The sequence below is a fragment of the Meyerozyma guilliermondii genome, genomic scaffold (genome assembly GCF_000149425.1).
Source record: "Meyerozyma guilliermondii ATCC 6260 scaffold_4 genomic scaffold, whole genome shotgun sequence".
Classification (NCBI taxonomy): domain Eukaryota; kingdom Fungi; phylum Ascomycota; class Pichiomycetes; order Serinales; family Debaryomycetaceae; genus Meyerozyma; species Meyerozyma guilliermondii.
The window spans coordinates 190,725-202,830 of NW_001809797.1; the positions used below are offsets into that span (position 1 = coordinate 190,725).

Here is a 12,106-nt window from a genome sequence, read left to right on the forward strand (position 1 = left end):
CAGTAAATTAGTCAAACTTTATATTGGTCTGTTTTTCTTTCCGCTGAATAAGTCTGGGAATTAAAGTGTCCCCCTATTAGAGATCAACAAGAATCTAAAGGGAAATACCGTAAAAATTGCCAGTTTATGAGTCTATTTATATGGGAAATTTAAGCAAGAAAGTTTAGATTACTAGCTAGAAATCTATTTAAATATTGAATCGAACGAGTCTAGAAATTTAATCAGGGATCGCATACCTTGTTAGACGACACTGTAACACCAATATAGTGTTGGATTTCACATAGCTCACACACACGGTGAAGGATACGTGATCAGCTCATAATCCAACAATATGCGATAGGGATAGCAGATGTTCGTTATGCTCAAGTATTTCCGCACGAGAATTTCCCGGTAAGAACCGGAATCTTCTGGAGTAACCCCTTCGATATTAGCAATTTTAGCGAACGAATTGAACTGTGGTCCAGAGTTTCAGCCATTTCTGGTCACCCCATTCACACGTAACTCATAAAGCAGTATTGTTTCCATGATGCTGCCAAGAATTGCTGACAAACATAATTGGTGAAAATTGAATATAGTTAGATTCTGTGATTGGTGGTAGGAACAGAAAGCGATAAGACATGTCAGGAAGCACATAGCAACAGATAATAAGCTGTAAATTAATGGAACCTTATGCTGATAGGAAACGTATACGGAAAGTATCCGATTTTTTAAAAGCCACGCGTAAACCATTGCAAAACAGATCCAGAAATAAATCGAGATTCTAATCTCTGCACCCTCGCCGTAGAACGTGGCGACCACGACTAGAAGTAGAGTAACGAATCCTGCAGCCAATTTATGCGCTATTAACCAGTTTTCCAAAATCTGGAACGTAGCTTCATCCATTTGTGGCGTAGGCATTCCTTCCAATTGTGGTGAAGTCAGTTCTTCCATTTGTGTTGGAATCCGTTCTTGCACTTGTGTTGGAATCATTTCATCCACTTGTGGAGGAGTCATTCCTTGCACTTGTGGTGTTGTCATGATCAAGATGAAATCAAGATGAAGTCACAAAAGTAGAATGCGAAAAGGGTTTTGCAGCCACGTTATGAGCCACGCGACCGTTGTTGGATTATTAAGTGATTATGTGATGATATCTATAGTGTTGCGTGAGCTATATGGATCTACTCTAACACTATATTGGTGATATGGTGCCTTTCTAATAAGGTATCCGATTAGTAAACATCGATCGAATCTTCTAGATTCAATCGATTTATTCCTTAGATCCTATACTGGTTTATAATTAGTAATTTAAATTGTTTGCTTGAATCTCCATATTGAGAATCTTTTCTTTAGAGGAACCATTACCCGGCAATACTGTCCTTGTGCCGTATCACAATGATTATCGAATAGAATTCCTGCGTAGTTCAACAATTATCCATGAAATTCACCCAAATATAAAAAGCAGAAGACTTGAAATATTATGTCTCGAAATTATGTTCATTGGTCTCCCTAGGTATTCAAGAGCAATTAGGTGATTATACTACACTGTAAGAATGTCAGGTCATAAGCGAAATAGTAGATCTTTTGGTTTTACATGTACAATTTGCTTGGTGAAAGCCGCACCTTCGTATGTTTCCAGCCGCGTATCGTGAGGCTAACGAGATTTTGCAACCAAGAGCTGTGAACCTTTGATGTCATGACTATGATATGTAGCCATTGTAAGTCAAAGAACCTAATGATGCAATGAACGCCACAAGCCAAATTAAGTGCAATTCAAAATTTCCCACTTTATCCTTATATCGAAAGCAAGCGATTATGCTATCAATCCAAATGGCAGAACCGAGCACAAGACAAACTGCAGAACTAACCCAGAGATAACGGCGAGGATCATTTTTCTGTTTTATGTCAGCGTTGTAGTAAGATGACATCGTCATCGAGGCTATAAAAAGGTACAATACAAGGCAAAATAAAATTTCCCTTATCGTGTGCCTAAGTTTATGCAGAGTCTTGGCTCTAGTTTCTGTAGTCATTCCCACAGTTTCTTCAGTCATCCTTTCACCCATAGGTTGCTCAATCTTTTTTTCCCCCATAGTTTCTTCGGTCGGTTTTTCTTCCATTTCGATCAGATTTCAGAGGTGCACTGCGAAGCTCAGCTTATAAGTAAACGTACAAATATCTGCCAAACCTAGAGCCGTGAAAAAAAGTGAAGCTTCCGCAGGTCAAAGGACCTGAAAAATCCTATCGCGCAACTGATTCTGCTATCTTTTCTACTCAATTTCTTATACCTTCCGTTTACTACATTCTCTCAATTTTTCCTTAAACTTTCTATTCCTATTTCTTTCTCTTCGTACGTAATCGGCAGAGTCCTCACGATTATCGACAGACTCGTGAGTTTACCAGGTGTTGAGGTAGACTGCTTCGACCTTTCGTATTTGGTTCCTGATCCCGATCATGCAAGAACAAAATGAACCGCCTCGTAAATTGTAGAGTAAATTAGTCAAACTTTTTACTTGGTCTGTTTTTCCGCTGTTTATCTGATCAAGTCTGGCTAAACTTCGCAACTTGTTATTATATTAGAGATCAACAAGAATCGGACACACCGTACGAATTGTTGGGTTATGAGTCCATTTATATGACTTCCATATACTCTACAAGAGAAGTGAATTCTCGATATGGGAAATTTAAGCAAAAAAGTCTAGATTTCTAGCTAGAAAATCTAAATGGAGCGAGTCTAGGAAGTTTTGATCAGGGATCGCATACCTTGTTAGAAGACACTGTATCACCAAAATGGTGCTAGTGGATTTCACATAGCTCACACAACACCACACCACGGTGAAGGATAGCGTGATCAGCTCATAATCCAACAATATGCGATAGGGATAGCAGATTCGATTGCTAAGGAAGGAATTGAGCGGTGATCCACTCAATTCCTGTCCTCTTCAAAATAAGGCATGAAGTTATTAAGCAAAGCTTTATTTGATGACAACATGCCGGTAAGAATTGTAAGTTGACATAAAGCGACAAGTTCAGATTTAGCTGGATTCCCTGATCTGAGGCAGAAATAGAAAGCGATGCCAAGTACGACAATGCACCCCACAAAAGAAATCTTGCTGAGCATATACTCTCTCATCGGCTCATTGCGTTTCTTGGAAGCGCGTATGCCAAGAAACCGATTTATTGTAAACACCATATAAGCAAGTATCACACAGAACCAGGCTAGGGGCGGAAGATCAACTTCTTCAACGCCAAAGCCAGGCTTCACGAGAGGGAACACACTAATGCTTAATGACAACGCTGCTCGCACTTGATTCAGGTTTGTTAACGAGAACAACGGAGTTTCGAGCGGAGTTTCGTGCCCAGTTTCAGGCGCAGTTACTATGGTCCTTTGTTCCATAGTTCGTGAAGTCCTTCCTTCCAGTAATAATGAGGTCATATATTCTTCCGTTGGTGGCGTTGTCATATTTCAATTTATGATCAAGATGAAGTCACAAAAGTAGAATGCGAAAAGGGTTTTGCAACCACTTTATGAGCCACGCGACAACTGTTGGATTATTAAGCGATTACGTAACGAGATCCTTCGCCGTGGGTGTAGTGTTGTGTTATAAGGTGAAGAACTGTTGCATGGCATTGTAGGTGACTCAGTGACAAGCTTGCAATTATTATGTCAAGGTACGTGCAAATCGGTTATAAAGACAAACAGTACGTAGAACAAACATGAAGAGTTACTAAAGGTAAGCATTCAATTTGACTTATAGGCTGCTAATATCATTGGTAAATATTGTAAAGCGAAAAACTTTGTAGTTGTATACTCTGCTTAGTGGGAGCCATCTAGAATCAAAAGAACTAAGGATATAATGCCAAACAGAAGCATGATTAAGTTAAATTCAGAATCTCCCACTACAACCTTATATCGAGTGGAAGCGATTATGATGTCTATCCACATTGCAGTACCGATCACAAGACAAGCTGCAGAACTGAACCAGAAATAACCGCGAGGAGTCTTTACCTCATCGTTTAAGAAGTCATCATGATATTTAAGCACCAACCCAAGCGAGGCAAAATAAAGGAGGCTTGCAACGAAGTATAAAACTTCACTTCTCGTTTGCCTAAGTTTATGCAGAGTCTCGGCTCCAGTTTCTGTAGTCATTCCCACAATTTCTTCAGGCGTTTTTTCTTCCATAGTTTCGTCAGTCATTTTTTCTTCCATTTGGATCCATCAGAGGTCAGGTTCAAGTAATTGTATACGATAAACAATTTGCCGAACCTCGTGGAAAAAGTCGTACTTCTTATAGCAGGTCAAATGCACCTAAAAATGACTATCGCGGAGTCCAGCTGACTTCTGCTGCCTTTATACTCAATTAGATCCTTATACTTTCGATTCCATCATTCTCTTCTTAATTCTCTTCTTATACTTTCTGTTCCTATGCTTCTCTCTTAACGTAATATAGGCAGAGTTCGCATCCCCAAACTGTTGAAATCCTACTAGTTTTCTAAGTAATTCTAATTTAGGAAGTGGTTGTCTGTAGAATTGATGACTATCAACTAATAGGTTAATTTGTTAGACTTAGGATGAGCCCATATTTATAGTTAGTCGAGTAGACAGTTTAGGGTTTCCGAAAGTATTCGAAAGAGGAAACCGATTCCGATTCTTCCTCATTGAGTTGAGATTTATCTGGTTCCGTTTATAGGCGTTGTCATTCCGTTTTGGTGACCATTGTCTTGATCTTGGCAGTGACTAATTAGTTTACTGGTTAAAATCAGCCGCTAGTCATTTTGTCTAAGCGCTAGATTTGAGCATTGGTACGGACACCTCAGGTTCGAAAATACTTGTCCTGCAGCTTGCCAGGACATCTTGGGACTATCTGCAGGAAGCAGCATAAGAGAAAATCGCATTGATTTTTCATTCGTCTTCTTTGTATTTCAAGGTATGTGTCTAAATGATGATAACGAGTCTAGGACTCTATTAAACCCAGCTCAATTGATATCTGTTCATGATAAGAAGGTTTAAACTGAAACATACTAACAACAGAAAATAATGGATTAGTACTGAAAAATTTGAAGCTTGAGTTTGGAGGATTCTGAACGAACGACAAAGCTACTGAGTATCGATTGAGTATTTTCCAGTACTCTCAGCAACTGGGCAACTTGTTTGTCTTTTTGATTCTGGGCATTTTTGGGCCATTTGGCCATTTTGGCCAGTGGCAGTTCCCATGTATAAATGTAGTTTCAACTCTTTTTCCTCCAGTATCGTATATTCTTGTGAGTACATCGTTCGGTGACGACGGTACCCCAAATTATCGTGTTCTGACAACTTTACTGCTAAACTCTCTGTCTCTCTTAAACCTCCAACTTCTTGAGAGTTCGCGAAATTTTTCACAGAAAATTTCCATTAGACCACTAAATGCTTCCTGTTCGGCAGTTGGCACGCACCAGTCTCGGGAGCCTGTTCCTGAGGCAATGGCGTTTCGGACTAACAAGAGGTGCCAGATTGCTGTCGTCGAGTTTGAGTGCTCAAGAAGCACAGCTTAATGAAATAGTGACGAAGAGCGAATCAAGTGTCACCGAGTCGGCCAAAAATGCCAGCGAGAATTACACCAATGAGCAACGTAACGGTAAAAATGGCCAGAAAAATGTCAATGGCGACTCTGGTTCTTCTACCAGAAAGAATCCTGGGGCAAAAAGATACAAAATCAACCCAAAACTTAGAGACATTAGCTCGCAAGTGCGGTCTTCCATCGAGCTGGCCAATGGTTCTGACACAGCCGAGGCTGTAGAGATCTTGGAAGAGGGTTTATCGTACTTGCGGGAGGTCCAGGTAGCGGAGGGAATAAACGAGGAAAGTTTGTTTTCGGTTTTCCAGCCAGTGCTTGACGTTTATTCTCAGAAAATCACCGACGCTTCGACTTTAAATAAAGTGCTTGATTTGGCCATTGAGCACAAAGTTGCCCATGGATTCTTGTTCTCCAAGGTCATGGCGTTACAGGCACTTGAATCGTACCAAGCTGCCCTTCAAACTTGGGTTCGTTTTTTGGAGTATTCTTCAGCGGTGAACAATGGACTCGTTTTCAAACGGTTTGGATTCATGAAGGACTCGGCTTTCAGAAAGAGAGACTTGACAAACTTGGCGTTCTACCTGTATGTGCAATCTTGCTTGGCGCTGAACGCCAAATACGATTTTAGAGACGCCATGAAATTGTTGCAAACTGACGAGGTGCCCGAAATTTTTCATGTCAGAAGAACTGTGATGGGTTTAGGAGCCGTTCGCCTGGAAAAGGAGTTCCAGGAGTTCCAAACCCAACTCAATGCTATGGAATTAGAGTCGTTGGACCCTAATGGCTCTGTGGTGATTCGCAAAATCAACCGTGCTATCGCTACCAACGACTTTAATCTTTTGAACAGAACCTACGATCTTGTCCAGGATGCTGCCTTGAAGTATAAGAGACCGATCTCGGAGAACACTTTGACCAGGTTTATGAATGGATATTTTGAGTGTCTGCAAATCGACCGGGTTTTTGACATTTTCCGGTCCATGCTCCAAAATGGAATTTCCAAACCTTCTATAGTTTCTTGGGATATTGTGTTGAGATGTATGGGACACCCTTCCTACCTCCGTACCTTGAACGAGACCAAAAGAAAGGAAATTTCTGTCAATCTTCGACGCACCATCGATACGGTCTTGTCACTTTACCCCGAAATGAGTCCTAAAACTTTGTCGATAATCGTTGCTGGGTTTGCTAACATGAACGACTTCGAAGCTGTGGACGAGTTCTTGACAAAATACTCCGTCCAAGGCAAGGGAAAGGTGCCGGTAATTCACGCTACAAAAAACAATATTCTCATTGGATTGGTTCTCAATAAAAAAGTGGATGAAGCCGAGAAAAAACTCAAGGAATTGATGGAAGACGGCTCGGGCTACGTTCCTTCGACTCTGTGTATGAACACCTTCCTAAACCACTACGCTCGTGCCGATAATTACAAGGCGGTGGATGGAATTCTCAAGTTCATGAAACAGCACAATATTGCTGAAGAAATCGGGACATACACCATAGTGATTGACTTGTACTTTAAGATGCACCGAGCCAAGGGACTTGCTCCTAATGTTACTGAGCTTTTGGAGAGCTTTGCTAACAACAAACAGGCGGGTTTAACTCTCAACGATTACACCTACTCGATTTTAATTAGTGGTTTGGTGAAAGACGGGTTAAATTTGGAAGCTGCCAGAACACTTTTCGAGCACTCCAAGTCGTATGGAAACTCTCCTCACGTTTTGACGGCTATGTTGGAAGGAGAACTTGACCATGGCTCAGTTGGAAATGCTGAGATTTTATTTGAAAAATACACCAAATCCAAGAACGAACCCAGAGTATGGAACCAGATGATCAAGGCTTTGTTGTACAAACACGAGCTGTTGGCATTGCAATACTATCACAATTTTAAGAACCAGGAAAAAATTTCAAGTCGGTGCAAACCCAACCACTACACATACTACTTTCTCATACAACATTTCATAAAGAAAGGAAACAAGGAAAAGATTGAGTGGATGCTCAAAGAAATGGCAGAAAATGGAACCGAGTTGGGAACCGAATTGCCAAAAATCATCAGAAGATTGTCTAAAGAGTATACCGTTCCCAAGCCGTTGCTCGACAAAATTGCCGTGTAAATAGTATGTACATAAACCCTATCTTGCCTTTCTTCTCTTGGTTCTATTGTCTCGTTATCTTCTTATCTTCGTCTTCTTCTCTTCGTCTCTTATCTTCTTCTCTAGTACGGCTCGCCCATAGCTTTCTTCCAAAGAGGCTTGGCCCAATGGCTGGCTCTATCGATAGCACTTCCTACAGAATCAAGCGCAGGCCTTGTGTCCAACACGAAAGACGGCATGCCGGTTTCCTCGTCGTCAGGAGCTCCATAATAGTCGATCACATAGCGAACATTCTGCCATCCTTTTTCCTTGCCGAGCGACCGCAAAACCGTCCAGTCGTGCCTATCGAATGGAGGTTCCGTATTAAAGGTTTCAGGGAACAACTTTCCTAGTGCCAAAAACATTCTTGCACGAGGACTCAAGTCGTGAGGTCTTCCAGTAAACTTCAAAAGTCTTGGAGAGACATTTGTGGATTGCGTATATGGAGCTTCCCACTCAGAGATTTGCTGCCAAGCCGCCTCGTTGAGAAAGTTGTGCACTCCCACCATCAGCTCAACCGCCTCTTCGGGTATACCCGAACCTTTACCTTTCCGAAGCATCGCATTCAACATTTGCTGTGGAGAAGGATATTCCCAGAATCCCATATCGGCACTTTCTCCTCTTGGAATCGAAGACACCGTTCGTTCTGTAGGCAACACCACTTTTTGGCCTGGTGCCCGCTCGGAGCTGATATCCATAGGCATATTGTTCATGGGATTAAGGATGGACTCGTGATCGACCGGACACTCGGATTTTTCATCGGAAACGGCCGAGGACTTTTTTATAACTGGACATCCTCCAGCATACAGCAGCAGCACCGGAGGACGCACAGGACACGCAGAAGCAGCGGAAGTAGCCGAATCGGCCCAAAACCAACCCATTACTAAGATGAGATTGTTGCGATGCGATGGGTTCCGCGGATGACAGGTGCATGGGTGTAAATCAAGCAAAGACAAGCCAGGAACAAAAGGTCAAAAAAAAGCCAAAAAAACAGGGTTTTAACCGGGTTTTTAATCAGACCGCGCCTGTAGACTGTTGTAGTGCTCCCCAAGACCGTACGAGTGTCGGAAGTAGCCGAGAAAGATCGGTTTAGTTCCTTCTTCGTGGATGGTGACGGTGGAATCGGCCTGAATTACCGTTGTAGACAAGTCGAGGAGCCGAGAAAGAGCCAAGATTTCCATGTCTGACCCCCACATAGCTGTAGATTCCAATTCTTTTGTGTATTCGTGAATTTCGCGGTCTTCGGCCATGAGAAACGGCACGAAATCGTCTGGATTTTCACGAATAAATGCTGCTGATTTTTGCCTGAGCTCGGAAATGCTGAGTTCGATGCTGTGCCGTGTCTGGAGCTGGTGCTGGATCGATGCAAAAAGACAATGACCATCGGGTTTTATGTCATAAACCTCGAGTCCAAGAAGCTCGATTTTTCTGTCCATCGCCGCCATTTCTTCGGCACGCAAATCGGGCTGATTCTTCAATTCTTCAAGAGCCTGGTCACGGAGCTCCTGCTCCTTGGCTGCTCGTCTCGCAAGCCTTTCTTTTTGTCGATTTTTTCGAGGAACTGATGCCTTCTCATTTGGTGTTTCCTCCACTTTTGAAGTCTTTGGCTCCATAGATTGCAGTTCTGTAAGTCTAATGAGCTTCTGTAGGTCTGTGTCTTCGTTTTGGGTTCCGTTTTCCTCTTCAATGCCATCAAAATCACGAAGTTCTTGTTCCTGTTTTTGCTTGAGTTCAAGCTCCATTTCCGCACATCGTACATTTACCGCCTTTCTTGTCTTTTTCGTGGCTTGCTTCTTGAGCCCCGTTATGGTATTGGTCAAATCTTTGGTCTGCTTGCGGTGAAGCGCCTCCAATTCTTCCCTGTTCATGGTATAAGAAGAGAGAAGATGCTTTGAGACTGGTGTGTGGGTGGGATGCGCTGCAAGAGGTGTGAAGTGAACTTATTGAAGGTGGTGTAAAATTTCAGAATATCTGATAACAGAGAGATGTCTGAGAGGATTGGGTGATGCAAAGAGTTGTTTAATGAAGTAAATTGTATCTTTATAATTAGAATGGTGATTTTTTGTGTTATGGAAATGAAAACCGTTGGGTACGTGCATATGCACCCTGTCAATATGCAGCCTGTCAAGTCCAAAATGAAGACGTTATAAAATAGGGACATTTATTTGAAAATGGTAAAGATATAATCATTTCTACAATCTCGACCATTGAGGGTTTTTCATAAAAATAAAAGTTGTCATTGAATTGGTTGCAAAATGCTACTCAATATTATTTTAAAATGTATGAGATTTAGTATCAAATGGAGAATTTAGGTTATTCAATACCTTTTAGTTTTTCCAGATATCTAATAATCCCCCCTTCTCGTATACAGGGTCAGATCTGGGTACGGCAACTCTAGTAGCCATTTCCAGATATTTCAAATTGTTATATTTTTTCGAAGCAAGAACCAGCTTACTTACCAGTTTCCAATTTTCTCCTTCTTCAGGGTACGCTGCCAAGTACCTGTAATCCTTGTCAAACCGCTTGGAACGATGGGAAACACCAGCAGGAATCACAATGACGTCGCCTACAGAAACATATACTTCCACAAAATTTGCACCCAAATCTGGTTCTCTTGCAACGTCCAAGCCTAACACCAATGTGGAACTTCCTTGAATTACAGCATACGCTTCATGGACATTTGGGTGGTAATGGCAATTGGTAATGCTGGAATAAACTTTCTGTGTGAGTAACATTAAGAAAGTTGAAATAAAAAGACAAGATTTAAAGACATAAGCCTTAAGTGAGATGAGCCCTTTAGATGAGCCAGTGAAAATCAGAAAGAATTATAGATGATGGGTCAATGACAGAATGATGGATTGATAGAATGATAGAATGAAGAATGAACTTACCTCAGGACGCCAATTGTTCGTTTGGAACATCTTTTTTGTGTGCTCTTTTCGCAGAGCTTCATCAAGACTAGGGTCAACCATGGACCCACTCAACACATTCCGGTAGACAAGAACGGGATATTTCGAGTTAGGAGTGTTTTCTGAGACAAAGTTAAGAGAAATCTGCTCAATTTCTTTCATGAAAGTTGATTTTGGTCTGATCCATCTGATAGATAGGGTGCAACCGCATTACCGTTTTGGGAAAAGATACGCGAGAGAGCTGAAAAAAGAGCAGCTGAAAATTGAGAAGATTATAAAGTACAAAAGGTTAGAGTTGAATAGTAGAATAGTAGAATAGCAGAATAGATAGAGAATAGTAGAATTTGGTAGGGTACCAATTAGTATTAGCCGCCACTTGTGGCACAAGCTTAAGCACCTATGCATGGAATTAGTCGGCCTGTCGGCATCGCACCAATTCGGCCGTGCCGACAAAATAAATGCGCCCATGGCGCGTGGTTAATACATTCTGCGTAAATGCAGGCTCGAACCAGGTTGAAGAAATGAAATGAATAATAGAACACTTGTCGAAAGATGCAAGGCAATGTTAACGCACCTCGACACCTAGAAAACGTTAGCTTGCGCATAACTTATGCATCCGGATTTGTGGCACAAGTCACTGGGGTATGTGCAGTCGACAAAAAATGGATAAAAAATTGCATCGATCGGCAAGTATACACGATAAGATAATGGCAAAAACATCCGGTGGCTCCAGGGGGGCTGGCACGATCGTGTCACTAGCTTCACTGCATGAAATAAGCGGCATTGCTTCGAGGGGGCATTCAATGGCGTGGTATGTCCTGCCCTGCACAATGGCTATCTATAAATAATAACTCGACAATAGACCTGCACATCTGGCGGCGTAGGTACGTGGACGACAGGCGTGCGGGGGCCGCATTTACAGCTTCGATAGGTGGTGTATGCGGCAGCTTTAGGTGCATATTTTGCGGAAATCGGACGGAATTAGGGCCGAAATCCTAGTGGTCGCAACCGCCCGATTAAGAGAAATACCGGGGCGGCTCGTCGAGGTGACTAAATGCAGGCAAAAAAATACTACAAGTGTGGAAACCAGCATAAAACACTAATGCATGTTCATATGCTGCAATGTTATGTGTTTCTAACCGGTGAGTTATCTCTGTTCATTCATGCATTGCAGCCTTTTACGGAGTTCGGGACACTCGTCAATAATACCTGGTTGGGATGAATTGAGCCGCATATCCTGATTTCCTGGTAATGATGCGCACTCCTTGCAGCCGCACCGTCACCAGCAGCCAATGTTGCAGTTGTTAGGGAACGGGGAAATAAGGGATGGAATAGGTCACAGTACAATAGGGCATCGGCTAAGGAGTTACAATCGAATTGATGAATTGGGGATATATTCAGCTTAAAAAGGTAAGAATGGTAATTTTTAATAATGGAAAAGTACCAAAATACAATAAACTATATAGATTACCTGTTTGATCTATCATCGTTCTACTCCACTGCGTTGGCCCTCAAACCGGCCGAAATCGGTAATGTAGAGGTG

General features: G+C 42.0%; 5 protein-coding genes across 5 annotated transcripts; 1 reads left to right on the forward strand and 4 right to left on the reverse strand. All coding sequences in view use genetic code 12, as the record gives it.

Moving 5' to 3' along the window:
* Positions 1-468: 468 nt before the first annotated feature.
* PGUG_03370 (uncharacterized protein) lies at positions 469-1,017 on the reverse strand (the record flags this gene model as incomplete). The annotated part of the gene is made up of 1 exon (XM_001483939.1): positions 469-1,017. The coding sequence occupies one exon, from the start codon at positions 1,015-1,017 to the stop codon at positions 469-471; it is 549 nt and encodes a 182-aa protein (XP_001483989.2).
* A 1,882-nt stretch (positions 1,018-2,899) lies between these two features.
* On the reverse strand, positions 2,900-3,436 carry PGUG_03371 (uncharacterized protein; the record flags this gene model as incomplete). Its single annotated transcript, XM_001483940.1, has 1 exon — positions 2,900-3,436. One exon carries the CDS (start codon positions 3,434-3,436, stop codon positions 2,900-2,902), a length of 537 nt encoding a protein of 178 aa, XP_001483990.2.
* A 1,941-nt stretch (positions 3,437-5,377) lies between these two features.
* Positions 5,378-7,636, forward strand: PGUG_03372 (uncharacterized protein; the record flags this gene model as incomplete). The annotated part of the gene is made up of 1 exon (XM_001483941.1): positions 5,378-7,636. One exon carries the CDS (start codon positions 5,378-5,380, stop codon positions 7,634-7,636), a length of 2,259 nt encoding a protein of 752 aa, XP_001483991.2.
* Positions 7,637-7,737: 101 nt separating this feature from the next.
* On the reverse strand, positions 7,738-8,535 carry CYC3 (holocytochrome c synthase; the record flags this gene model as incomplete). Its single annotated transcript, XM_001483942.1, has 1 exon — positions 7,738-8,535. The coding sequence occupies one exon, from the start codon at positions 8,533-8,535 to the stop codon at positions 7,738-7,740; it is 798 nt and encodes a 265-aa protein (XP_001483992.2).
* Positions 8,536-8,664: 129 nt separating this feature from the next.
* Positions 8,665-9,522, reverse strand: PGUG_03374 (uncharacterized protein; the record flags this gene model as incomplete). Its single annotated transcript, XM_001483943.1, has 1 exon — positions 8,665-9,522. One exon carries the CDS (start codon positions 9,520-9,522, stop codon positions 8,665-8,667), a length of 858 nt encoding a protein of 285 aa, XP_001483993.2.
* Positions 9,523-12,106: the final 2,584 nt, after the last annotated feature.